The sequence below is a fragment of the Stigmatopora argus genome, chromosome 10 (genome assembly GCF_051989625.1).
Source record: "Stigmatopora argus isolate UIUO_Sarg chromosome 10, RoL_Sarg_1.0, whole genome shotgun sequence".
In the NCBI taxonomy this organism is placed as follows: Eukaryota; Metazoa; Chordata; class Actinopteri; order Syngnathiformes; family Syngnathidae; genus Stigmatopora; species Stigmatopora argus.
The window spans coordinates 8628255-8655809 of NC_135396.1; the positions used below are offsets into that span (position 1 = coordinate 8628255).

Consider the following 27555-nt stretch of genomic DNA (forward strand, 5'->3'; position numbering starts at 1 on the left):
AATTATCTTAGAACATAAAATAGGACAATATTTCGTTATATGCAGCTGTGAATAATGACAATAAAGGCTTTTTTGACTTTTTGACTATTCTGTGGGCTGTTAAATGTTGTAAATTGGCCTCAAAACTTTATTATGGTTAAATATTATTTGTGTGTAAAATGGAAGAATAACATTCTATCCAAAGTTTCCTTGCAGACTTTTCTATTCAAGCAAAGATTCTTTCTTTCTGGCCCAAACAAATTTAAAAACTTTACTGCTGTTGCCTTTGAGTGCTCGAGAATAACTCACAGAAAAGCATGAATCAGTCTGGATTTAAATATGAAAAAGATGTCCTCACACCAGGCCACATAACTCCTCTTTAGCTAAAAAGCAGGATACTCTTTCCATATTTCCGCGAATTAGTCATCGGGCTGAACTCTAGTCGCTTGAAAGCCAAAAGTCAGTGGGGTGTTCATTCTGAGGACTCTTCAATGCAACCCTCAGTTTAGCGTCGAACTGCTGCTACTGTTAACCTCAATTGTACAAGTAAAGCAATTACTATAAGTGCTTTTAATTCCTTTCAATCCCCCAAGGATGTCGGCTTGTATAATAAAGCTTAACTAGAGCCATTTCACCGCAAAGAAGCACAGTGAAGGCACAGCTGACTCTCAAAGGGGAATGGTTTGGAAACAGCCAAGTCAACATTCACAGGAATTCACACAGTCAACACAGCTGCCAAGACCGACGCGGCATACGCCATCGGTTTGAGCATCTGCTCCTTTTTCGCACTGAGGGCGGCTAATTGCTGACATTTTGTTTCGGGGGGCTAAAGATGATGGGATTAAAGATGTCTACGATCCATAAAGCAGCAGGGTGACATTAAAAAAAGCAAACAAAAGGGGGAAATAGTCACCCGACAGGTGAGTGTGTGCTACACGTGACAGGAAATATTAGAAAACGTGGGAAGTTAAGTCGGAGGGAACATTTACACAATATGCTGCAATTTCTAGACTATGATACAAATTTTGTTTTTGTTTTTCCAGTTTGGCTTGCTCTTCCACTTACACTCATGTGAGGCTTATATAAGTATATATTGAAATATGCATTTATAAAGTTCTTGAATTTTATTTCCCACCCATCAATGAGACCAAGGTGCAAGCATTAATAACAGTGTGTTGTTTATTCTTGTTTATATACAGGGTGTCCCAAAAAAATGTATCCACACTAAAAATAATTGTAAACGTGGTGTTTAATTAGAATTTTATTATTTCGAAAGTGTGAGAATATTTACAATCATCATTAGTCAAAATGCACGAAAAGACAAAAAATGATACTTGTAAATATTCTCACACTTTTGAAATAATAAAATTCTAATTAAACACCACGTTTACAATTATTTTTAATGTGCATATATTTTTTGGGGGGACACCCTGTATATATATTTTTTCCCTATCCAAATTTTTCCATATCATTTCCAAATCCACTCTTTAGATTCAGTATACTCATTTCTGAACAACTCTGGACGTACCGAATATGCCCTTTCTCTAACTATCAGTTTTTAAAAAAACAACTATATATTAGAATAAGTCGCAGGCCCAGTGAAACTATGACAAAAGTACGATTCATTATTCAGAAAATGTAGTATGTGAGGGGAGATGTATCCCAGACACATAGGAAACGTAACATAAGGGTTAAAGTGGAGGTTGTCTATTTGCTGGACAGCAAAAATCAGATTTAAAAAAGAAAGTGATAGAAGAGAGTCGGGGGAGATAATTTATAAGTTAAAATACATTCTAGTTAGAGTAGGGGCCGAATGCAGTAATGCAAAATGCTGGCTATCACCAGCAAGATAAAAATGGCAATTGGGTGTTTCATACTTTTGATGGGAAAGGGAGGCATATCTGCCTCCAACCTACCGAGAACTGTGATGTCCGCGTAAGCCTCCTGAGGGGGGTCAGTGTAGAGCTGGCACACATAGCGTCCCTCGTCGGAGAGTGACACATTGGACAGAGACACCCGCAGCTCGTTGTCGGAGAAATTCACCAGCTGGAACCGGCTGTCCTTCAGGGCTGGTGGAGTATATATAAGTAAGAGTTTAGCACCAATGAGTTAAAGGAAATGTCCAGGAGAAAAAAGGGGAACATAGCAAATGAAAGGGTGAGAATTAGTGAGAAAATGGAGGAAAATAAAAGGGAATGAGTGGAAAAAGTGAAATAGGAGTGTGAGGATGTTAGTGGGCTCTTTCCTTAATTGAGTCAAAGAAAAGTGGGCTTCAAAGTAATTCTTACAAGTTGATTTATAAAGTAGCTTCACAGTCGACGAAGCACTCGCCAAGACAGGAAAGTGTGAGGAGTGCTCATGAGGACTCCTAACAAGCTGGCAACTCTTAAACCAGCCTGCTACTTCTTGTCATGGATGGATGCATTACACTCCAATTGAATAATACAGAATGTATTCAAGAATAACTCAAGTATACTGCTAAAACAACATTTTCTGCTGTAATTTAAAACAAAATAGGCCCAAATTTCTGCAGCCCACATGAAAATTCATTCAAAAGTCCTGGCACACTAAACAGTTTTCTATTTGTAATTCAGACAATTCACAGGGTACGAGCGGTCAGAATGTCCGCCTCCGTTCCGACCTTCTTGTGTGGAATTTACATGTTCTCCCCTTGCCTGAGTGAGTTTTCTCCAGGTACTTTGGTATCCTCCCACATTCCCAAAACATGCATGGTAGGTTGCGTGAACACTAAATTCTCCTTACACATGAGTGTGAGTGTGAATGGTTGTTTGTTAGCTGGCAACCAATTTAAGCTGCGCCCTGCCTAATACTAAAAAAATGGCTAGCATTGGCTCCAGCACCCTCGTAACTCTTGTATGGATAAGCGGAATGGAAAATAAATGAATGGATTTTAGACAATCAGCATGAAAAAGCGTGTTTGACCAACAAAGCAGGATAGTCAAAGAAAAAGGGAATCGTTCACAGACTGGGTGAAGTTATTGTTGCACTTGAACGTAAAATTAGAGAATAACAACAAAAAAGAAATAGGTTAGCTCATAAAAGTGACAGTGAGTTCAAACCTGAGTGTTATTGTGTACATACACACAGTTGTCGCATACAGTATATTATACAAGAATTCAAAAATGCTGGAAGCGGTACAGATTCCAATCTATGTAATGTTTTAGAGCAAGAGTAGAAGAGTCACAGGTACGATAAAACTGTAGGGTGTTAGAAGAGGAGGGAAAAAATCATGGGAAGGTGTGCAAAGTGTTCCCTACAAAGTGGGAGGTAGGCAGTGCATTCACACAAATTACAAATAATAGCAATGATGACTAAAGTGGGAAGGAGAAAAAAACAAGTAAAAAAAAGCAGGAGGAAGTGCATATGCTACTGCACATATACAAAGTATGGCAAGTGTGAGAAAGTGTGCATATGGTACATTTCGCCAGTAAGATAGGAAGAGAGGAGGGATGCAAGTGAGTATATCAAGCATGTGCCACAAGATAAAGTGAGATGAAGGATGTGAGGCATTGCATAGGATTCACACCAAACAAATAAACAGAATAAATAAATGCCTTGCTCATCTATGGGAAATAATTGCTGTTTTTATTTCCAACATGCCTAAATCCCGGGTCTGAGCATGCAAGTCAATGATAGCAGATTAATATCAGTACAACTGAATTACATTCTCATTAACATATTCATGCTCAGTTGAACCCATCTTTTCATCCTAATGTGCTCTTTTACATAAACATCTTTGGCTGATTTGATCAGAGGGACTCCATTTGATCGTCTGACCTCTCCTCTTTTATCTTGTTCTCTGCAGAGATAACCGAGTGCACGCTTAAAGCGCCAGGACATTTTTGGTATTCCCGTCAGGCATGGCAGTTATTATCACGATCATTACTCAAGGTCTCAGGGCAACATGAACATGAAATCTCATCCCCTCCCCCTATATAATTTGAGAGCTCTCATTGAGGACTCAGAAGGGAACAATGGCGCTCGTGTAACTTGGAGAGTCACAACACCTGTTAGTGAGGGAAATCCTGCCACCCCTGAGACAACTCCAGGAGATTAAACAACACAAACAACGTAGCGTGCAGAGAGGTAAAAGTGCTTACAAGTGCACTTAAAATGTTTATGTTCCTGCTACTCGGTGCTTTTAGAAGGTGAAATAATTATGTGCCGAAGAGATAGCAATTTGGCACGGACAACTTGTCAGATAGATCTTTTAGAAAATGAGATCGGTCTGTAAAAATATATATTTATCCTTAATTTTAATTTAAAAGCAGCTGCTGAATTTAGGCATGGGGGATCTAGGACAGGATTTTCTTTTTCTTATTCATGCATGCCAATGTTTTTAAAAAATAGCTACGTATCTGACCATTCATCTTTTGACTGACTCACTTGGTGGCTTCATTTGAAACATCATGACTTTTCCAGCCTTTTAAAATCCACTTTTTAAAAGTCAGTTTCCTTCAGATGCACCCCAGGGCATAAATATCTGTGTAAAAATCGCCTCATCACAAAGACCCTCGGATAAAACCTAATTTTTCCCATCACAGATGTCAGCTCTGCCAAATTGCGTGTCATTTTGCATAGATCTTGCCGAATAAATGCTTCGCCTCGACAAGACTGTCCCCGTGTCAGCCTGTAAGGTGTTTTTTTATCTACTCGTGGCAGTAGAAATGTGTTTATTTGCTCTTTATTGGCGCGGGTAAATGCGGATGCTGGTATATATGTGTTTTTCTTCTAGGACAGCCTTTGTGTCACTGTCGCTGACGGACTTGTCTAACACCTTCTTTCATTGTGTCCAGTCACCATGTTTGACAGCTAACATTGGCAATGATTTGAGGGTAAGGTGCATGATCCTTGGGGAGTAACAGATTGTAGAATAGTACCCCTGCCCAACACTTTCATTTCAAAGCTTATTACATCTTGACAAGTCTGTTGTGTTTCTTGATCCAATGAAAAAAAAAACGGGTTTGCCCATAGATTTATATGACAAATTTCGCTGTAGCTCTCATGGAATGTACTCAAACTGGCATTGTGCTGTTAGTTGTCTCATTATGTCAAAATAAAAACAGCCTGATAACGAGGACCACTCACAAACCAGTTTTAAATGGATTGAAATGAACTCCCCTATAGTTGGTGTGTCAAATTAATAAGGCACCTTTTTTTAATAACATTGAGTTTACTTGCAAAATGCATAATGCATCTTCTGTTTGATCGGCTCATTGCAGAATTTCAAGATATTTGGGTTTCAAAATAATTCAATTTCTTTTTGCAATGTATTCAACAATATTAGCTCAAACCGTTTTTCACTGTTTCTCCAGAGGAGGCTTTTGAATTTAATTGTTCTGATTATATAACCGTCACCACGCAGAATAGCACCACACATGCAGCAGACGTCCTGCTTTGCAGGGTTCCGTGAAAAAAAGCAAAGGATGAAAAATGTCACATCTACGGCATACTTTAAAATATTTTCTAATCTCAGAACGCATTTGGGAAAATGGGGACCAATTTGCAGCAACAGCTGGGATGGGCTATAGACGCAAATGTTCTCTATCACCTTGAAGGCTGGCTTGCATCCCAGACAAAAACGAGTGAAAGAGGTGCAAAAAAACACAAGTGAAAAGTAGACGAGGCCCATATGCTCATGCATAATCATAACATTCAATCTCCTAATCTAAGAGATTATCGTAAAATCGAACAGTGACAAGGACACAAAAGTATTCCCATTATGGCCAAGCGGAGAATTATCTTATATTAATCTCGCCTGCTTCCTGAGCTTAATGACTTGTGCTAAAGTGGCAAACGTCAAGGACAGATGGAAATCACGTTTTGCACATACGACGCAAAGAAAAAGCGAGCACTGTGGTAGCATCCTTCCAGCTGCTCACATAATGGATCACCAAAAAGCCCACTTATTTCTTATGAGGTGCGCCCTAATTTGCCAACGATGTGACACCCAAAATTAACACTGGCAGACACAGAAATCACTATTTTTGAAGTATAAAATACAACAACTAGACAATGCCTCTTATTTTACGCAGAGCACAACAATATTAAGATTGTCTGGCAACCAATTCAGTGAGCACCCCGCCGACTCACCCGTAGTTAGCTGGGATAGCACCCCCACGACCCTCGTGAGGATAAAAGACATGGAAAATGAATGAACAAATGAAAACAATATTTGAGACAATAGTAAATTGTTCCCATGGGATTTTTTGGGTGAGAACACTGAGAAACATTCTCTTCAAATTGAACCATTTCCCAATGTGAGCTTACTTTGAAATGGAAAACTTGCACTTAAGAACAGTACAAACAGACAATAAATCCAATCCTGCTATCACACTATGCCCACAAATTTCTTCTTCCTATAAACTCACATTTGCACAAAATCCTTCTACATTTTTGATTGATCATAATGAAGAAAGCAAACTCCAAGACAATCAGGCCAACCTTTTAATTATATGAAAATCCACCATTGAAACCACAGCATAGCCAATATCTCTGGATATATTCATAACTATGGTAGAAATATGGCTATATATTTCATAAAAGCTCATGATAACCTTTTCTTAGAAATTAATAAGGAGAAGCCCCAACTAATGACCTATTAAGACAACTGATTAAATGGTAGCCAGTGAAAAGTTTGAGACTATGCCGCTCATTCTCATAATTTTTAAGTCAATGCAGAGGCTGTGGTGTCATGGTGATTTCAATTAAATGTAAAATAATCAGATTTATTCATGATTAAGAACAGTGGTACTTTGCAATAGGAAAAAAGAAATGGATAATTTTTTAAACATACAATCACACTCAATTGTATCTTATTTGGTTTCTGTATGAACCAATACACATTAGGTTTAAATAATGTTGTTTTGACTTACGTCTGACATCCCTAAAATAGATGGTCTGTCTATTGGGGTTGAGCAGCTGGATGACCGAGTCGTCGTTGTTCTTAACTCTGCAGCTGATGGTAGCCATCTCGCCTTCCACCACCGACACATTGTCCGTCGCCAGGTTCTGACCTTCCACTTCAACACACACACAAAATGAGGTTACAATCCGACTTAATATCATCAATAAGATCCATGTTATGCTTCAAAAATATTTGCGCTTCTTTTGTCAACACAACGCAACAATGTGACACTACACTAACAAATCTTATGTCGATAGTGTAGCTGAAGTCTAATCCATTTAGTATAAAAGTGCCATGTCTGTCACTATTGATCCCCCCTGCTGCCCACAGAACCGAGAGAGGGGTCTGTGTGAGTCAACGCCAGATGGGCTGCAAGCTTGGCTGCCCATGAAGGGAAGCTGGCAATCAGCAGCTAGAAGACAAAGGAGTGTAAGGTGGAACTTGTGGGGGCGGAAAATTATATTGATGAAAATTGATGTCATATGTAAACTGCTTATAAGTACTACAAAGTCACATATGTAACAATATTCAACAATATATTCAATAGTCGATAATATTGACATTAAGGACTTTAACATTGAATTATTGATCCTCCTTGATTCACAGTACACCAATTAGTGTTTAATGGCAACAATTTGAGACCAAGGCTAATTGAGCCTGATAGAATCCAGTAAAAAAAATATCAGCTTGTTCTATCACTCTATGAAGCTGAGAAGGATATATGAACAATGAAAAATAATAAAAATAAAATCATGATTTGACAACGTGTCTATGACAACAGTAGATACAGTGACGTCCTTTTTATTTTCCATCGGAGATCATATAACATTCATTCAAATAATAAACACTAGTTGTGAACAAGAAATACAGCTTTTTTGTAAGATGTAACCACACACAGACACTGCAGTTAGAAGTGAGCGTGACTTGTTCAATATATGAAAAACCATTACAAAGTTAATTCAATAACGTAAACACATTTTGGTGCCTCATCATATTTAATATGTGCAAATGTTAGGGCACTTATCCTGTAATAGGACTTCAGAATCTCATTATTTTCCTAAATGTACACCATGACTACTAAGTGATTCCAATGAGGACACCAAGAGGCACTTTATCGTGAAACTGACCCATTTACTCTTTTATATGATTATGTTTGGTAATGGCATATTCATTATGAAGAAAAAAGGGACATGACAATGAAACTTTTGTCTATTGTTTTTCTTTGACTCTTAAAGCCGTCTTGTTCTATCATAATGCATTTTCGGCCACTCTAATGATTGACACGATATTTTCAAAAGAGACGGGAGAGCTGCTGGATGGTGTTGGTGGGCAAAGCTTTATCAGAGCCCTCCATCTGAGCACCCATGTGACCAATGTGTGCTCAGTGTGCTATCGTGTGTCTCTTGGCATGGAAAGGAGCTTCATAGAGGCTCTCGGTACACAAGCGCTGTTCCGAGACAGGCCCAGGACCTTGTCGTCGTAACTCACACCTCTCACACTCGCAAAAAGCCTTTTGTTCCCCCTTTGTTGTTTTCTGGGAGAGAATTTAAAGTCACCTTGTTCTATTTTTACCCAGGCCAGGAATACATTAGAATGTCTCAGATTCACACCAATGGAGGCACAGCGCTATCAGCTGCAGACGCAGGCGCAAACATCAAAAGCGCATTTACATGCCCGAGTCGTCACACAAACCTCTATTGCTTTGTGACATTTACAAAGTGGAGAGGAATAATAAAAGGGAAAAATAAAAGAGGAACGTGCATTTGTTTCGCCCCCGGAGAGATAATAGAAACAGACAGGCAAACTAACATGATTCACCGTGAACTCCTGCAATAAGAAATTAACCTTCTGTTTGAAAAATAACAGCTCATCGGACCAATCGTCTGATGCAAAAAGCCAGCCGTTTGATTCCGCTCTGATGCCGGGCCCCTTGGTTTTGGACAAAAGCGAGGTAATCGGTGAAAACGGACAAAATGTCAGCAGATAATGCATGGGAATAATGTCGACGTCTGCACTAAAATCTAGACGACTTGCTCTTTGCACCACTAATTCACAGTTTAGACAGCATCAGGACTGTTTGCACAATATTAATAAGATTTTGTGTGTTGAGGTGTGATGTGCCCTTTAAGCGTATTGTCAAAATGAAGTTTATAATCTTGCTGAAGAAAGTTGTGTGAGACAATAAGATATTGCTGTACCAAGCACAAAGACTACACAGGGCTTTTCTGTAGTGAATTAAAGGGCAGTGTTTTCATCATCCTGCTTTTAATTGAGCGACGTAAATTCTTGTTTGAAGACTGAAAGTACCAAAACAAACTTTTCACGTATATCCCAACATGTCAAAGCAAGTACTTTTAATGTTCGTTTTCTTTTCAAAAACAAGCACCGGATGCAAAAATACACCATGTACTCTTACATTTTTTTCCCACAAAAATGGCAGTTATTGGGATGATACAAATTTAGTATGAAAGGCCGCATAAGTCGGATTGCGTTTACATCACAATCACGACTCGTGGCGGGTTGTTTCGGATTCGGTGTGTGCCGATTAATGAAATTAATCAGACTTATTCTTCCCTGTAGGTACAAGTTAGCCATTGGAGGGCACGTGTGTTCTTCTATTGTGTCACTTGCCTATTTGCCTATGCAATGTTTAGGAGGTAAGCACAGCAGTCATAGTTCATTTTGAACGTATTACTTTCAATGGATATTGTCGTTTCTTTTTGCTTTTGCTGTCAGTGAAATCGCTGTCCAGCATACCAATCACTCGTCAAAACAGCTTTTTAAGGCCACCTTCACCGTTTAATGAGGTGGTCTTTAAGGGGAAAAGATGTCAAGGCATTGTTATGGATAGATAGGTGATGTCCCAAACGTGCTTTGCTTAGCGATGGCTTTACTAGATCAACAGAGTGGTTTTTTTTCTTTACAGCTCCTTCAAACCAGAACTTGTATACGTAATGTTATCCTTGGAGGAAGGTCCGTTCTTGACATGCAAATGAACCAATGATCCTGGCCTACTCGCTGCCTGCAGATGCCGCACAATGAGCCTGTGCAGCAGCTGCTTCGTCCTCCAATATAGAGGTTATTTTTTCTTTGCTACAGTACTTACAGTACTCGTAATTTATTCTAAACTGCTAAACTAAACTGCTTAAAGTGATGGTTTCAAAAGCTGTTTTGTGGTAGTGTTGGTATTTAGTGGTTGCTCAGGTCTAGCAATTTTTTACTGATGACCTAATTGCAGTTTTGATGATATACAGCCACAAAAAGATGAAACAAAAGCGTCAGTTTATATTTGATGTTTTGTTAAAAGCAAAATGGCTGATTTCAATTCTGGCAGTGCAAGGCCAGGGACTCTCTTCTCCCAATCTGCTGGTCACAGAAAAAGTAACTGTAAATAAATCCTCTACAGCCCTGAGCAAAGTTGGTGGTGTTCCAGCATCCTTCTTAGCCTAGGCTCATCTCCAATTCAAAACACATAAATAACATGGCTGTGATTAGCAATCCCATCAAAGTGAAAACGGGCCACTTTGTGGAACATGGAGGGCTTTGGCGATTGAAGTAAACATTTTCAATTGCCTCTGCATCCCGCTCATGATTGGGTGCAAATGAGGAGAGACAGTCATTAATCCCGAATGGTGGGTGGTAGTGCTGGTTGTGGGCGAATGGGGGTAAGGGGGTGATTTGGGCACAGGTGACTGGCTGATAAATGCACACTCATTCCAGCAGCTGTCTGGAAGAGTAAAGTGCCTGTATCTTTACACATGACTGCTTGGCTCTTGACGCATCACAACATACTGAGCAAGGCCGAGGCAGACCATGGGGATGCACAATCTGCCATCAAGGAGTCTGGTACTCATTCATTAAATAAAAGAGAGCTAAACCCCTAACAGTTTAAAAAAATTGAAGGAATATTCAAGCTTCAGTCACGATCAGTAATCTCTTATGGAAGAATGAGAAATTATTAGTATCTGCGGCCAGGGTGTCTGAGTAAATGATTGAATGTGGTGAATTCAGGTAATCTGCATTGACCAAGAAGCAATTGGTAGCGAATGGAGACAAATGTTTCTTAAACATGACGTTTTAATTAAATTCAACAGTTAAGAATGAGAGCGTTTTTGTTACTGTCGTTTTAACAATTATTTTCTAACAACAACCTTCCCCCAGAAAACACTTAGATGTAACCTGTTAGAGAACGAAAGTGCATTTGTGTGCTGTCAACTGTGTTCCCCTCAAAGGGGTCGGCTGATATGGCTCCCCTTCCAAACATCCAATTCAATTATCTTTGATTTTAAAACAGGTATACTGGACAGTTGAGTGACGCTAACAAGTTCGAGTTGTGACTTTTTGTCAATTACGTGTCAAAAACTTCCCCAGGTTGTTGAAAAATATTAGCAAAAGGCATCACCTCGGGGCCTTGCAGCCATTTCCAATGGTTGAACCTGACTGAGCACCTCCTAGGGAATCCACCTAATCCCCAAACAATTTTACGGCGATACAATAGACAGAAAGGTGACACAAAATTGTTAAAATTGATATTTCTCCTAATAAAGTATGTGCAGAACTTTGTGGACCTGAGGCATCCCTGAGAATTTCTACACCCAACCCATTATTCATAAAAAGGAACACAAGCTATCTTTTGTTTCAAATTAAAAATATATCTGTATTTGACAGTTAAGATTTGATTTGAATGTATTAACGCCCACCACAATGCGTCCAGTTGCTACGAAATTGTGCATCCATGTTTATCGTGACTTACAAAGAAATTTCTCCATAAGGGATGTGTGGAGCTTAGCGATACAATTTTGAGCAATGCCATAAAATCCAAAACACTTAATAATTTGGCCCGGCAAGATATTAATCGATATTAAAACATTTCCATAACCGTTATGATAGCTACAGTTGCTACACATTAAATGAGCGATTTGTAAGATTTGCACATCAATCCTAACATTTCAAGACATTAAAGAAACAGGTATTTTGGAAATAGTTCTAACACAGTTCTTAATGCCTAAGCCAAGATTTTTCCATTTTAAAAGTTGGTTGTTAGCCCTGAAATTTTGTTTTGATATTGTTTTTACAACGGATTCCCTACCCGCCGCCATCGGCAACGACAAGACCACTTCTTTGTCTTCTTTAAGGTTGCCACAGCTCTGTAGGTAAACTAATGTTGCGATTATGCTCACAGTAAAAAATAACAATGTCGTGTACAAATACAGCAAAACAACAACAACAACAAAAACGCATTCTGAACATCAAATGAGTCATGACAAACTTAGAAAGTAAACATAAATATGTAATGGCAATGCCTTCAAACAATAATAAACTTATTAATACTACGTATAATACTTATTTATTATGTTGACCACTTATTTATCAATTACTATTTCGTGATTATTTATTCATCATTACTATTTAGTGATTATCTATTTATGATTACTATAAATTGATTTTCTATGTGTTTGCTTGTTTGTTGTTGCGTCCATAGACTCTGCCTGGACTTCAGACGGAAAAAAACTTCACTCAGCTGACTTCACTTGGACTACTTATCTATTCATTTCTTATTTGTTGATTATTTATTTGTCTGTCTGTTGGTATTTGTGCACTATGGTGAAAGTTTTAAATCTCATTATACTCGTATAATGACAATAAAAGCATTCAATTCAATTCATTGCGATTCAAAATATGCAAGACGCCAAAGTTGCACAACTTCTCGAAAGGTTATGTACTTTTGAGTTTGAGTTTTGGGTCAATGCATTACCAAATGAAATGTGCTTTGCAAATTTGCTGATATGTCAAGATAAGGTAGTTCTCCCATCATGGAAAAAGACAAAAGAGGCCCTTGTAACTCCTTTTTTCTTTTTTTAAAATGAATTTCTTGTCTTTTGTGTTACTCTTCCTTGCTAAAAAAAATATTTTTTTATTCAAGCCTAAATACAATGTTGGGAATACGACTGTGGACACACCCGACAATGTTCACTTTGCCTTTGATGAGTGATGCTAATAAGCTCAGGGCTTATTTCTTAACAGCATCTATGCACCGGGTCTTCAGTCAAGCGTGTCTCGCTTTATCGGTTTTGTTTGTATTTTGCAACATCAAAATCAGGTTGTTTCAGTGACCTAATTAATTGCCTTTCATCTGGGATGCACAATTTTAATTGGATAGCAGCAATATCTGAAGAAACCAGATCAGTTTTAGTAAAAGTCGAAGGATTCTGTGGTTTAGGCACCTTATAGAAGATGTTCGCTTTGATTATGTTCGCTTTCTTTTTTTTTTTTTGAAGGCGGGTGGGTTGGGTTAACATCAAAAGCAGCCTATCGAGTATCCAATTGCCTGAGTCAGCGTCTCCTTTATAGCAACAAGCGGTTCTACAGAACATCATTAACAATAAAACTTTTCTGTCTCTGATGCTGCCTCTTTCTCCATGTCATGTCTCTTTATACTGTTCAGTCATTAGAGCTTCATCCTTATATGATGAAAAGCTTCTTCAAAAGCAACAGGGATTTGGATCTTAAAGGATCTAATCACAACTTCTGGAACCTCTGCGCAAGAAGGTTTTGAAAAAACTCAAACATCCAAATTTCACCAACTTTATCCAAGTATAATCCTTGTTTAATGATCGAATAACACAAAAAAGGATTGAAACGGACTAGTTGTATTTCTCAAGCTAAAAGAAGCTCTCATCTTGAGAGGGAAACATGTTTTTAGTCACAATAAAAAACCTATTGGGATTTGCTAAATGCATCAGTTATACGTTCAAAGGGAAGACGTAAACATGAAATAAATAGTAATGAGAAAATGTTATAAAAGTCCCACTGTCACTATATTAAAAGACATGCAGTTTTGCATGCAGCACCCTCATCCGCGAGGTTTCATTTTTGTGGCAGCTATCGTTTTAGCTGTTTTTTCATCAAGCAAGTTACATGATTTTTTTTATTGCACCAAAGGTTAATATTGTATGCACGGATATAAGCCTCAATACATTTCAGTTCGACCATAGATGAAATGGAGTGGAACAGGGGAGATCACAACATTTCACGGGAAACTAACGAAACGTCCTCATCAATGCAAGCTTCATTTTAGATATCCATGCTGTCGGGCAAAAAAAAATATGTATGAAACCCCTATGGGCTATTTTGTTATTTCATTGTGGTTCTGCAATGAAGAACAATGATTTATTATTGAATGCAATGTATTCAATTATAGGTACCTCAGCAGCATCACTATAAAAGCACACAAATGGGGTAACCAATTACCCAAACAAAATTTTTTTTGGGGGGGGAACTGTCTAGAACACACAAAATACAGCATGCCTCTCATTTCAGAAATAAAAGCCCAATTTTAATCGGCTCAGAAGAACAGACAGGACGAGGGAAAAGGGAAGCAAAAGAGAAGCACAGTACCTGTGATGGTTTCAGCAGCTCCTGATGCAGCAGATGAGGAAGACAAGACCAGAAAAAACAGTTTATGAGCAGGTAGAAAAGCAAGTAGAAAAAAACTGCATTGTTGATGATAGCAATCGGGTCAATTAAAGGGTGTTCAATTCAATTGGAAATAATTAACATGAAATGACAGCCCCTACTTCAGACTAATATACAGCATAATTACTGAATTATTTTGTGTAATTTTTCTTCTTTGACTTGATCTTTAAAAAGGTAATGATTTTAAAGGCATGGCAACCACAGCTATGAACTCTCAAGGGACATGGTATGTGTGCTTAAAAAGGGTGGGCACACACTCGGAACGCTGCCCACCCAGCATGGCACCTCATGCAAAGCTTTGGAGCTGGGCACACTCCCAAAGTCCCCACAGAAGACCTCTGCAGGGATTGGTAGAATAACCTCAAGAGAGATGGTGTCATTCATTTTCTTCTAAGCATCAACGCATTCTGATGTTTTTGTATGGGAAACGTTCAATGGTAGGATGATGTGACCAAATATTACAAGATGTATTTCATTTATCATTCTATTTTATTTGTAAGGTCGAATATATTTTCAATAAATACAAATTTGTATATTATCATTCAATAATGCAGTTTAGTCAATATAATTATTGCTACATTCAGTGCCACCTTTACTTAAAAAAATCTGGGGAGATAATGCATATCATTTTTTGACCAAATATCCACCAGAATGAATTTCAGGTTACTCCGTGTTCTGTCTAAAATACAAAAGACACATTGGAAACTACCTGCAAGCGAAAATAACACTAACTACTGGAGAGGTGTCACTCCCTCTTCCTGCCTACTGACAAGACAACACAATTGTCTCCAGCAAATCACCATTGATGTGTGCAGACTCCCCCCAGTATGTTGTAGCAGCACATTGCACCCAGACAAGTGAGCTTGGAGTGAGCAATGCGTGCGTCCATGCAGCACAAACGTTGGGCAGACAGCTTGTCCCATTTGTCATTGGCAGTGTAATAAGGGTGCAAGGTGTGACACACGTCCTTGTTACACATCTTTGTGCATTGCCGGCATTTCAGCAATCCCCGCTATCCCTTAGGGGCGGGGTACATAAAATCACCACTGACAAATCACACATGGCGGACGGGAAAAAGTTGTGAGCGGAAGGCGGGTAGAATGCTCTGACACTCTGAGTGGCAGTCAAAACTTTTTTTTTGCTGGTTTTGTCTGACGATTCAACAGAATGCACTTTTGTCAAAGAGTGCTAAAGGAGTCAGGACATCACCAAATCAAACCATTTTACAATTAATTAGTAGGTAGTGTGTGCAGTAGACACAATGGCAATAGCTATTTTCTTAATTTAAATAAACTAAAGGTTTTAAATACAGTACATCACTTTTAACACATGGAAAATATGTTGGCAATTGTCCATACAATTTTGGGGCTCTTTGCTCGACTAGCGGCATCAATTCTGCAGATTTAGTGTCATAGTTAAATGTTGTGGGATTCTCTATTATAAATAAAACCACCCAAAACAAGGGAACTTTTAGAAAAGAAAGTTTCAAGCCTGGATTCCACCTGCTGACCTTAGTTATCTTACTATGAAACATACACTAACAACTCTGCACTGGAATTTGCAATTAAAAAATAACTTCCTGACCTAGAAGCAAAATATAACAAATTCTGTAGTGATCGCTCAAGGGAAACAGTGGTTAGCTCATCGTTTAAATAAAAAAAGACACACCAATCCTGCTTTACAAGTACTTAGATACTTAGGTCGGGGACTTTGAGGTGATTCAGCCAAAGTGACAGCAAGGAAATAAAACATTATGCTCCAGTCGCTTTGTGGGGTCAAATTCATAGACACAGTTGAGTTTCATGAGACTTAAAACTAAACAGACTTGTGATATAGTCTGGCGACACCTTCCCTCGCCATCAAAATGATCCACTTCCTGTCAGTTGCCGCTACCCAGACTATTTATAGCGCCTTTCTGGCGGCGTGTCTCTCCCTGTGTTACCTGCAGCACATTAGCCACAAGTTATGAGGCGCCGGCTGCCCTGTGATTAGATGTCATGGCTGTCGCTCTGCTTAGACAAGCTCTGATGGACAGATTTCGGGGCGGGAAAATGCCTCGGCGAGAGTGCAGCCGATGCACCCATCTGTCAATCACGCAGGATGAGAGCAGGCAGGCCAAGCGTCCCCCCAATAATGTCCATCCTTGTCTCCTCCACTCTTTTTTCATCCCAATCTGCACACTAACCTCTCTTTTCTTCGGCATTGTGACGGAGAAGACGGCAAATACATTTGCTGCGTGATACGCACAGCGGATGTGTGAGCCTGTTGCATTATTTTTGTAATAAGGAGTGTCATTACTTCACACGATATTCCAAAAATCCACAACACCTGTGAAATATTGTTAACAGTATATGTCAAAGTAAGATCCCAAGATACTGAAGAGAAGACACAGTTGATACAGTATTTTTCTACCGAACCACATAAGGGAATTTTTGGGTGGCGGAATCATTAAAATGTGTCTTTTCACTGCCATGATTATGTCACTTAACATAATTCTTCTGTACTTTGTATTATAAGGACTCTTTCTTTGAGTCACATCACAACCGTTCAGAAAAAAATCCTCAGGCTTCTCACAAAGTTCCCCATCATCATAGAAAACCCTTCTTCTAACCATCTGTGCTTCAAACCGCCTGGCCCCTCAGTAGTTGGCCTATTACTACTACATCTGCACTCCAAGTTCTTTGTTATCCAATCAACTTATGATCCCACCTGCCCGTTTAACCAGCATGGAGTCCAGAGCCTTTCGCTCAGCTGCCTACCTGTGGAACACCCTCTCTGAACATATAAAGACTTCTGACTCTGTTTTACCACCTCCAACTCACAGCTTAAACCATATGTTTTACTTACTCAATTTGATGTTTCAATGTAGTATGTTTTATTGATGTGTGTATCTATCGTTTTTGAGTTTGACCGAGTGTTGTAAAAGGCAAGCCCACTGTAATAAAATTAAACGTTCACCTAAATAAACACATAATATAACAAAAAGTAAGATGAGTGAATTGAGCACAATGAAGGCTCGTAAATAGTTTATTCTGTTGTTTTAATCCAAACAGTTTACCAAATACCGCTTTGACCTGATAACAAATGACACGTGGCTAATGAATTGGGTGTTATTTCTTTAGGGCTAAACTGCCATAAAATATACTGGTGTTAGATCATTAGCATGTGAGCAATTTGCCATAATTAACAATGACATGGGTCTGTGAGTGAGCAAGTCTTGGTTGTTTATTTTTGACTACTCTTTGACCAGATTCTATCATTTAATTAGTGTGTAAAAATCAATGGAAATGGGACTTTAAGTCCATGGAATGTGATTGCTACTCAAATTAGTTAATTATTATTTGGGAGTTTTGTTTACGAATCATTGGTGCCGCTTCTGTTGCTTCCTTTATTTTTGCACAACCTTTAACTAGATTTAATTCTGAAAGCATCCCCATCAAGTTTACAGTGCATCGCCATGACAACCTTTCTGAAATTATAATCAATCTGTCAGTCCTTGGAGATGTAAAAGCTTGATTACCAAGCACCTGCAAATAATGGAAAAAAAGAAGAATAACTGCAGATCTGCCTTGGATTCATTTCCTCTGCCATTATATTCCATGGATCACTTTGTTAGGTACACTTGCATAATGAAATGTGATTTTAGCTCCAAAGAAGTAAATGCTTTTACAGAGAAAATAATGATCATGCATAATGAAATGAGATTTTAGCACCATAAAAGAAAATGCCTTTACAGAGAAAATAATGGTATTTTTGAGTGACATAGTGAGAGAGGATTTTTTCTACAATGATAAACACCCCGTCGTTCAACATTAAGGATAGTCTCTTTGAAGCTATGTTTAAACCTGCAAATCAAAAAATACAAATGTCTGGTCAAGTCATTTTTTGCTTGTGAATACATTAACTATGTTTGATAATAATAGATTATTGCTGAATTGCTGAGTTATAGAAATATCTACTAGTATCTAATGATATCAGCAAAAACCTGGGTTTCCTCCTTTTTTCACTTTATAAAGACTAGGCGCCTCCAGTGGATTTTTAGGGCATTTGCAACTTCCTCATCCAAAACCTGGCCATAAAGATATGCTCACTCCTTATAGTACCGTCATATCCCTTAAAATAGAGTTTGCTTCAGGCGTATGTTATGTCGATTACACGATTAAACTGCAAAACATACAGCTGGCCATGAGCTGCAACTCAGCATTGGCGGACAGCGGAGTGTCGTGCAACATTGGCCAATCCTAGATATGTCACGCTCCACCATAATTGTCTTATATTTAGCCTGCGAATTGTTAATTGATGTTGACTTCCCTTTTACGGGGCTTTAAAACTCAATAATAAAAATGTTCCCAAGACCTAAAATTATCTAATGCGATAAAACTGATAAAAATTGTAACGGACAATTGCAAAAGGAAACAGATATAGGTATATGATGACCTCACTAACAGATTAAATTAGTTTTTTATTGTCATTTATTTCTTGTAAAATTCCACCTTAAAAATTCGACTCTGTTTCTGCTGCCACTGACAGAGGTATTCACTTTAAAAATAGTCCCGACATTGCCTAATGACAAAGAACGATAATAATCCATATGACAAAAGAGGGAAAAAATTATCTTGACCTAATGAAAGAAAACCTGTCAGGATGTCTCAAATAAACATTGATAGGAAGGCGACAGTGAATTATAGTGACAGACTATTAAGACTGCTGATTGTGACAAATGCAGTGACTTCACAGCTCCATAAATAACAGAGTAAGCCAGCGGATTCCCTGCGAGGTGCACCGATTTCTTCTCACCAATGGCCGCAGTCGCATCCGTTGCTTGTGTTAACAAGAACGGTTGACTTCTGAAGATGTTGTAAAAAACTGGCTGCCGCTGCCACCACCACCAGCCACCAAGTGACACATCCCATTTTATTCATGTTGTCTATTTTGGACCACCCTCAAATCTTTTGAAAATTCTACTTGCTAAGGCGTCTTTTCTGCCTCACTGTGTTCTTTCTTTTTTTAAACTTAAATAAGCAAGTCTGTTCAAAGAAGAGTTGTGCTTGAGCAGAAAGCAGACCTGCTTTACGGCTTACAGTGACTTTGACTGTATATACTTGGAAATGTACGACAACAAATCATTGAAGATGTTAGATTTTTATTTTTAAAAGATTCTCCAGCACAAATTAACCTTATAAACGCTATATCAAACAAACGTTTTCACAATTAGCAATTTGATCTTCAACCCTAAAGTAAGTATTGTTTATTTTTGGAGTCTGAGGGCCTCAGTAGAAATTATTCCAGCATTTATGCAGGCTGTGAATAAAAATGTTTTTGGCCTCCAGAAAGCCTTCAATGAAACCTTTTTGCTATTGTTAGGACATACCACACTGTCGTCTCTCTCCTGGGAGAAATCACAGGGGCAACATACTTGTCTGCTAGTATATCTGCTTATTCACAAAGAACACGCACAATTGTGACGGTGTACATGGAGAGATAGGTTGGAAAAAAAAAGAAAGAAAAAGGAGAAAGCGCTGTAATTAGGACATTAGGAGATGAGTGTGACAGCGCCTGTCATCGCCACAGCCGGCTCGGTGGAAAGCAGGCTGGTCAAAGGGGTAAGTGGAAGAGGAGGGGTCCAAACGGCAGGTTCAAGAGACAGCTGCTGCACAGCCACTTGTTCTCTAGAAGCGCTGGGAGAATATAAAACCAGCAGGACCTCAGCCAGGATTCGTTTATGAGACCTAACAAAGCCATTTTAATCTTTTCTATGAGCAGGTAGCAGGTATTGTATGCCACAGTTTTTACAAATTCTCCTCATTTTCAGAAACCAAAAAAGGTTCAATTATTAGCTACCAATATGTAAAACATAAGGACTCGGACAAAATGCCTACGCTGCCCTTCCAAAGGTATTGCAACAGCGAGGCAATTACTTTAGTGTTGCTATCGGTACTTGGACGTTTCGTCGAAAGACGTTTGGTCCCCGGGCGTTTAGTCGACTGGACGTTAGGTCGACCGGACGTTTGGTAGAACGGACGTTTGGTAGAACGGGTTCGCGAGTCCCGAGGTTTGAGTCACAAGACTTTCATTTGTTTAACCCTAACCCTATTCACTCAATGTTAAATAATAGTCATTAAATCTCTATTCACCCAATGTTAAAATCTATCAATTGCATGCAAACCCGTTCTACCAAACGTCCGTTCTACCAAACGTCCGTTCTACCAAACGTCCGTTCGACCAAACGTCCGTTCGACCAAACGTCCGTTCGACCAAACGTCCGTTCGACCAAACGTCCGTTCGACCAAACGTCCGTTCGACCAAACGTCCGGTCGACCAAACGTCCGGTCGACCAAACATCCGGTCGACCAAACGTCTTTCGACGAAACGTCCGGTCACAGTTGCTATCGAGTGAAAACATTTAGATAATAATTAGTACACTTGTGTACCTATAAGTGGTAGTATAACTTTACATCATCAGCCGATGAACATCTGCTTTTCCAGATCAGTGCTGCATTAGTGTTAAAATGCTCAATTATTAGTACCATCTAAATTGCTGCAAAAAACAACAACTAAATTGCTCTTCTCCAGTAGGCACACGGATAATTGCATGGGTGGGTTAATATCATCATGATACAAAACTAACTTCTCCTCCTTATTCTTTCAACACCTGTGCTCATTCTCTGCGTCGCCTCTCCTCATATGCTCATAATCACCTCTATCAGTCCAAAACGCATCCGGGGACGCTAACCATGTCCATTTGTTTGCGCTCGTAATGTCTTTTTGTGCGGCTCAATCAGGCACCTGTGTGACACACACCTGCTGCCTCGCCAGTAAAAACGAGATGGGAGATGGAGGGGAAGCCTTTTGTTTCCTCCTCATTTTATAATCAGTGCGTTGTTTCCAATCTTCCCACACCATTTTTCAATTTTCCATTTCCCTTTTCTCAGTCAAATCGGCGCTATCAATCAGATGTGCGTTGGAGAGCCCGGACAGCGTGCGGGAGAGGAGGAAAACATGGTAGCGGTGGGGTGTAAATTTCCTTGATGGAACCATTTCAGGCCCCAGGTCTCATTAGGCATTCTGCAGGAAAAGTGTTGTGTGTGAATGTTAGCACTTTTTTTGTTATGAAAGGTGTTAATCCCTCAGAAACATATGTGTAAAACTAAATGAATTCACTAAAATGTGAGTGTTTCAGTAGTGTGTATTATAGTCCAAAGACTGCGTAAAAGAAAAAAAACACGCCAATGAGAACAACAAGAACACAGAATAACTATACCAGAAGCAGACTTACAATGGTAGATACCAGTTTGTGACCACTTCTGCTTCATACTTTCCCAAAACAGTAATGGAGTAAGTAACACTATGATTCTGCAGTGTTAGATGACGCAACGTTGTGTCATGATGTCGCCGTGTGTCTTAGAACGAATGGGTTTTTACACTACAAGAACAGATCCTGCCTGATTATCGCACGATATCTGACATCTTATAGTGACAACTGGGATGACCACAGTCACAATAAACAAGGCGGAATAAACGGTTTCAATGTTTATTTTATGTGTTGGTGTCACATACTCCTGGTGAAAAACGAGAGGGTAACAGAGAGAGAGAGAGAGCGAATGCAAAAGAAAACAGTCACAAAGTTAAACAGTAAAAACTGTATATTCAATGTTTGCCTTATTTTTTGTATCATCTTCGTCCTCACACCACATGGGCTCCCCTCGCCAAGCCATTGTGCAGCTCGTAATATTTTCCTCTAACTATTGAGATTGCTTTTATATCAGTTGTTCCATTAGACATGTTACATAAAGTCCCCGTGTAGAGCATTGATAGCTTTTCCCCATTTTTCTAGAATAACGACTATATGGAGTCGGCACACCCGGTGAGCGAGCATATTTTGTTTACCATAAAATTAAAACTATGATAGCTATGGTTTTGCGTGGTCGATCGCCGCCAAATAAAAACAGAGTTCAAATCCGCACTTTCAAACAATCTTGACAGCAGCACCACGCCACAAGGATCAAAGACACCGCGTCATAAGATCATGGTGGCGTTCATTCCTTTTTGTTTTTTTACTTTTCCCTCAAAGCATTTGAAATTTATGCTTCTGACACTTCCCAGCCACCGTATAAGAGGTAATCCTGATTTACGTCCCTGACTACCCCTCAAGCGTGTATAAATGTGTATCTATCAGTATGAAGCCATTTAACATCCCAACCCCCTTCATGCCATCTCCATGATGTTCTCAATTGGAGTCCTCCCAGTCAGCCTCTTCTATTATATGTTGCCCTTTTCCCTCCAGGGTGCTCACTGCTATCACGACAGAGCGACCTATAAATGTCTAGAAAACAATTTCGTGGCAGAAGTGATGAAGACGGCGTCATCTCACGGTTCGACACAGTGGCATGATATTTGCAGGTCAATTGGACTCAAACCGTTAACCGTGATCCACATCGATCCAGCCTGCCATAAAGAGGTGCTGTGGTATCGACCTTTCACTGTGGAATCGTCTTTGATTCACTACTCGCATAGGAGTTATTATAAATTATTCTCCTGTTAACAACCTCCAAAAAATGACAACACAGAACATTCTGCAAATATGCCCGTAAAAATTAACAACAAAAAATAATGTGATAAATAAAGCCTATAACCCTTGTGAGGGGAAGCAGAAGCCAAAAATGAATGTACGAAATAAACAATATTTCAATATATGCCCAATATGTAGAGTAAACATTTTGCCATCAAATTGTTACAAATATTAACAAAATACTTTTGATATATAGTGTTGCTTTTTAAAAATAAAGGTGCATTTATCATGGTTGGAAGAAAAATTCACACCATGATGGTAATCTACAACTTCTCTCCTTTCATTTTTTCACTGCTTGACATTTTCTTCCTTCCTGTAGAGTGTACTCTTACGGCGTGCCAATGGCCACATCATTTAGACTGGACCTGCATGAATATTTACCATTAGTGCTTGGCTCCTCACACTGCCGGAAAATGGATTATTTTCGAGCGGGAGCTCTGCTGAGACTCCATGAAAAGCAGGCTTCTCTCAGGTGATGAATCGGCCGCCCAGTTCATGTTGTATTTGTATTAAGCAAGCAAAACAAACAGCTATCAATAACTCTCCCAGATTTCTCGGCTTTTTATCCCGACACTGTGAGGAATTATGTTGAATTGCAGGGCGATCAGCTGCAAGACTGGGAGTAGGTTCGTTTGGGCTGATAAATTACAGTAAATATTAGTATCATTATTTACTTAAAACCAATTAATTGTCCTTGAAAATAGATGTCTTAAAGATGAGTTCATTTTAAAACTTTCACAATCTGTGGCTATGCACATCGCAAGCTAAGCGACAATGAGATTTTAAAACTTATTTCGTTTTTGGTACAAAATCATTTTTACTGCCTTTAGTAAGGGCACTTGCTGCAGTACTAGTCACAGGCAACATGAGTCCGACACTTCTCCCTCAACTTGCGGGGGTTTTCTTCGGATACTCCAGTTTCCTTCCACATCCCAAAAACATGCAGGGTAGGCTGGTTGAACTGACATTTGGTGACGTAAGGTCTGTGTGAAAACAAATGTGCTCATTCTTTTTGGCTGCACCAACATCGCTAGAAGACCCAGCTTTCTTTTGAGGGGGAACATCATTTTAAAATAAACGAAGGCAAAGATACTCCCGGCGCACAAACACAGACAAGTACCACGCACTAGCTAAACAGAAACACTGGTGGAGGGGAATAAATAGCAGATGAGGCACGGGCATTGCGAAGCTGAAAACTCATAGGTCAAGAACATCACATTCACAAACTTGGCGTAGAAGATTTCAATCATCTTATTTGATTACCGAACACACTCCACTTAACATTGGCTAATTATAATCAATTTAATAAAATCACACACGCCTTTGGACAACCAATTGGCAATTGAACCAACTTATATTAACTCAGACGACAACATCTACATATGCAAATAGCACACTTGTACAAGTTTAAAGATCAGCAAACTACATCACAGTTTAATTAAAAGCCATCACAGTGACCCTGAAGTTTTAATCTTCAAGACAAAGCCTTTTTGTTCTTCTTCTTTTAGCAATTCTTTTACTTTATTCCCAGAAAGAAAGAAAGAAATAAAAACATCCCCTGTGAACCGAGTTGTGGCTCTCTCAAACACAATCGGGATCGCTCCAATTGACTGAACAGGCTGAAGAGATCAGGCAAGAGAATACGAAGACCAGCACACGGTCAGACTATTGTGGACAAGATGGGGCTTGAGATACAACAGCAAGGCTAAGCACCTGAGTTGGAGATAGTCCGGCAGGATTGAGGTTGGCAAAGGTAAACAGACCAACAGACTGTCTGGGTGGCAATGCCTGTCTTTTCCCATCCAGTTCGTTGAAATTTAATGGATGTGCGATACAGATCAGATGACAGTTGTGCCAAGTCTCAAGAGTCGGGGTGCACGTGGAGAGAGTCCGTATCATATTAGACAGGAGGGAAGCGCAGCAGCGGCAGGTGAACGCGTCAACTGAATTCGAGAAGCATGTTAACAGCTGTCAAACGTGACGTGAATGCACGTGTGTTTTGGGTGAAGGAGCCATCACGAGGCCATTAATAGAAACGGCGGTGAAAATGCGACTCTCCGAGGCCGACATGAAACAGGAGGAATAAACCTCTTTGATCACTTCCTACCTGTCAGTCGGCTTTCCACGGGGACCGCCTGTTATGAACACCCTGTGAGGGGAGGTAGAAGGAAAAAGAGAAGTATCACGATGATTGAGGCTGGTGCCAGCAATCAGACTCAGCCCCCCAAGGAGCTATATAACCATGGCGACTGGTAGTGTGGGCAAAGCGCATGTTTAATATGCTATATTAGGCTTCCAATTAGCATCAGTGACAGAGAGCCTTGCTGTGGTCTTCAGTAACATCTGTATCCGTGAAGAAAGTAGCCTTGTGTTCTTTGGCAAGATTCGCCATGTGAATCCTAAGTTATTACAGGCTGAGCACATGTTCAAATGGAGGGTAGTGTCTAAAGTCAATTTGAAAACATAACGTCTAAGCTCTAGGATCCTGAAAAATGGACTTTACTTCAATTGGAATCAATTTGTGCGGTTGCAAACGAGTGCAATAATGATGATTTTAGGTGACGCGGTGGTATTACACAAGCAAATATTATGGAGAGTACCACGAGTGGAAAGCTGAATTACAGAAATCTACACTTTGAGAATCATGGGATAGCCAGCAATGACATTAAAGGTTTATTTAGATTATCTCCAGTAAAGGAATTGAATATATTTGCTTATCTTGAATAGCATTGAGTTTAACATATCTGCTAAAAATAAAAGACTCATAACACTGATTCTCTCTTTCTCCCCCCAAAGAAAAGCTCAAGGAAGTGTGAGCAAGAACGGCCGCATAATACTAAAATGACCCTGAGAAATACACAAGGTTTTGAAAAGACTCCTTTTCAGATGTGGTATCTAAAGGTAGAAAATCACCATTAGGCTCTGAATGAATAGATCACATTGCACCTGTTCATTTAACCTATTTGCATCCAGTTCTTTAACTGGCAAAACTTTGAAAAGCATTGCTGACATCAAAAACATCACAGCCTTGATGCATACATTTGATCTATATTAACAAATCCTTTAATTGTTTAATCCATTAAGGTCTGTGCTTTTTGTTTTTTTCCCATTTTATTTTACACTGGAAAAGTAAAAGTTATGATTTTGACTTGCAATATATAGAGATGTGGTCTGGAACTCAATGCACATTTCAAAGCAAATCATCACTGAACCTAGCCAAAAAATGACTGTAGTTAAACCTCTACCTGGACCGGAATGTACCTTTTACTTTGTATGAGCTTCCCATTTACAAACATAAGGGCAAAACTTTGAACCTGCCTTCGTGTAATCCATCTGTAAGTTGGACCTTGGTCTCTTTCGTGCTCTAATGTTTGGTGCTGATGTTTGGTTTGTGATAAGCTTTCATTGGCAAAAGTAACCTCTACTATCTTCATGCGTGGGTTGAAGGGTGGAAGTGTTTGAGGGGGGGATATCATGCAACAACAAGTATACAAAATATTTACACACAGCCTCAGTTTCATTTGACTGTGTTGTTAGTGCATCGCAAACGCCACTCGGGTGGGTCTCAGTGGGCTACAGCTATTTGCACAGTTCAAAAGTGTAATGGCTTTTCTACATCTTCCCCAAACACCCATGACACCTCCGTAACTACTTTTGGAGCGCCACCGTTTGCATGCATTGCACAAACGTCAATTTAAACTCAACCCGGTCGGCTGTGTTTATTTCAACAGGAGTTCATTTGCTTGTTTGTGAAAGGACGATGAGAGTGGCGAGGAAGGAGACGTCGTGCGGGGAATTTTTTTGTTCTACGTGCCAAGTCTTCTGATGCAGGCTCGCATAATGTCATCATCTGTGTCGAGCTCCACATCAGAGAGTCAGATCTGGCTTGGCCACATCAAAGTCCCCTCGCCAATCAGGCGGACCACCCGAGTGCCCAAACGACAGGCGCGTTCATATTTGCGACGAGCCAGGCCTATACCTTCAGTTGGCGAGCAGCGTGTGATCAAAACAAACAACTGTTTTCCTAGCGAAAGATAACAAGGCTCAGTGTCGATGTTTGTGTGACTTGAACACAATGCACACTTACTGACAATATGAATAATGCAGTTTGTACTCTGTGATGGAAGATGCTTTGCTGAAAACTCACATTTGATCAATATTTTATACTATCAATGGACATGACAAATGACTGCATGTAATGTAAATCGCTCCCACTAAACACAGTGAATTAGCATTGAAATATTAAATCATGAAAAGCTTTTAAAGGGGGACGATTATGCATTTCTTTACTCTGTGTCATATATAATGTGGGGATAACCCAAACCAAATAATGAATGATTCTAGCATTAAATACAGTTGAAAGCAGAATTGGGCTTGAAGCAACAGAACAAAAGGGCAGACCAAAATTCTAGACCGCTGCTGTTTATAAAGCATTCCTTTCAATAATTCATCAAACCAAATGAAAGCAATATCTCCTCTCACTAGTTATTAATGACATCCAGAGGCACTTTGTACAATCCTAGAGATGAACTGAACTCCAAGATATATTCAACGTGTCATTCTACCATACATTTGGTGCATTTGGGGTACCCAATCATTTTCC

At 39.4% G+C, this 27555-nt stretch overlaps 1 protein-coding gene and 2 long non-coding RNA genes across 5 annotated transcripts in view; 2 read left to right on the plus strand and 1 right to left on the minus strand.

The window, feature by feature from the left end:
- Window positions 1–27555, minus strand: part of cadm1b (cell adhesion molecule 1b) — a 119950-nt gene that overhangs the window by 25388 nt on the left and 67007 nt on the right. For 2 of the 3 annotated variants that reach the window (XM_077611477.1, XM_077611475.1), the window contains exons 3-5: window positions 14306–14326; window positions 6876–7022; window positions 1896–2048 (exon numbers count right to left, since the gene is read on the minus strand). In XM_077611477.1, the coding sequence (XP_077467603.1) occupies window positions 1896–2048; window positions 6876–7022; window positions 14306–14326 (321 nt within the window). The remainder of the gene's footprint in view (window positions 1–1895; window positions 2049–6875; window positions 7023–14305; window positions 14327–27555) is intronic. The other variant, XM_077611476.1, reaches the window with a different exon arrangement.
- Window positions 3976–4998, plus strand: LOC144083532 (uncharacterized). The gene is made up of 3 exons (XR_013303573.1): window positions 3976–4086; window positions 4545–4632; window positions 4736–4998. It is a non-coding gene; the product is annotated as an uncharacterized LOC144083532 (long non-coding RNA).
- Window positions 5984–13310, plus strand: LOC144083531 (uncharacterized). The gene is made up of 2 exons (XR_013303572.1): window positions 5984–9564; window positions 12390–13310. It is a non-coding gene; the product is annotated as an uncharacterized LOC144083531 (long non-coding RNA).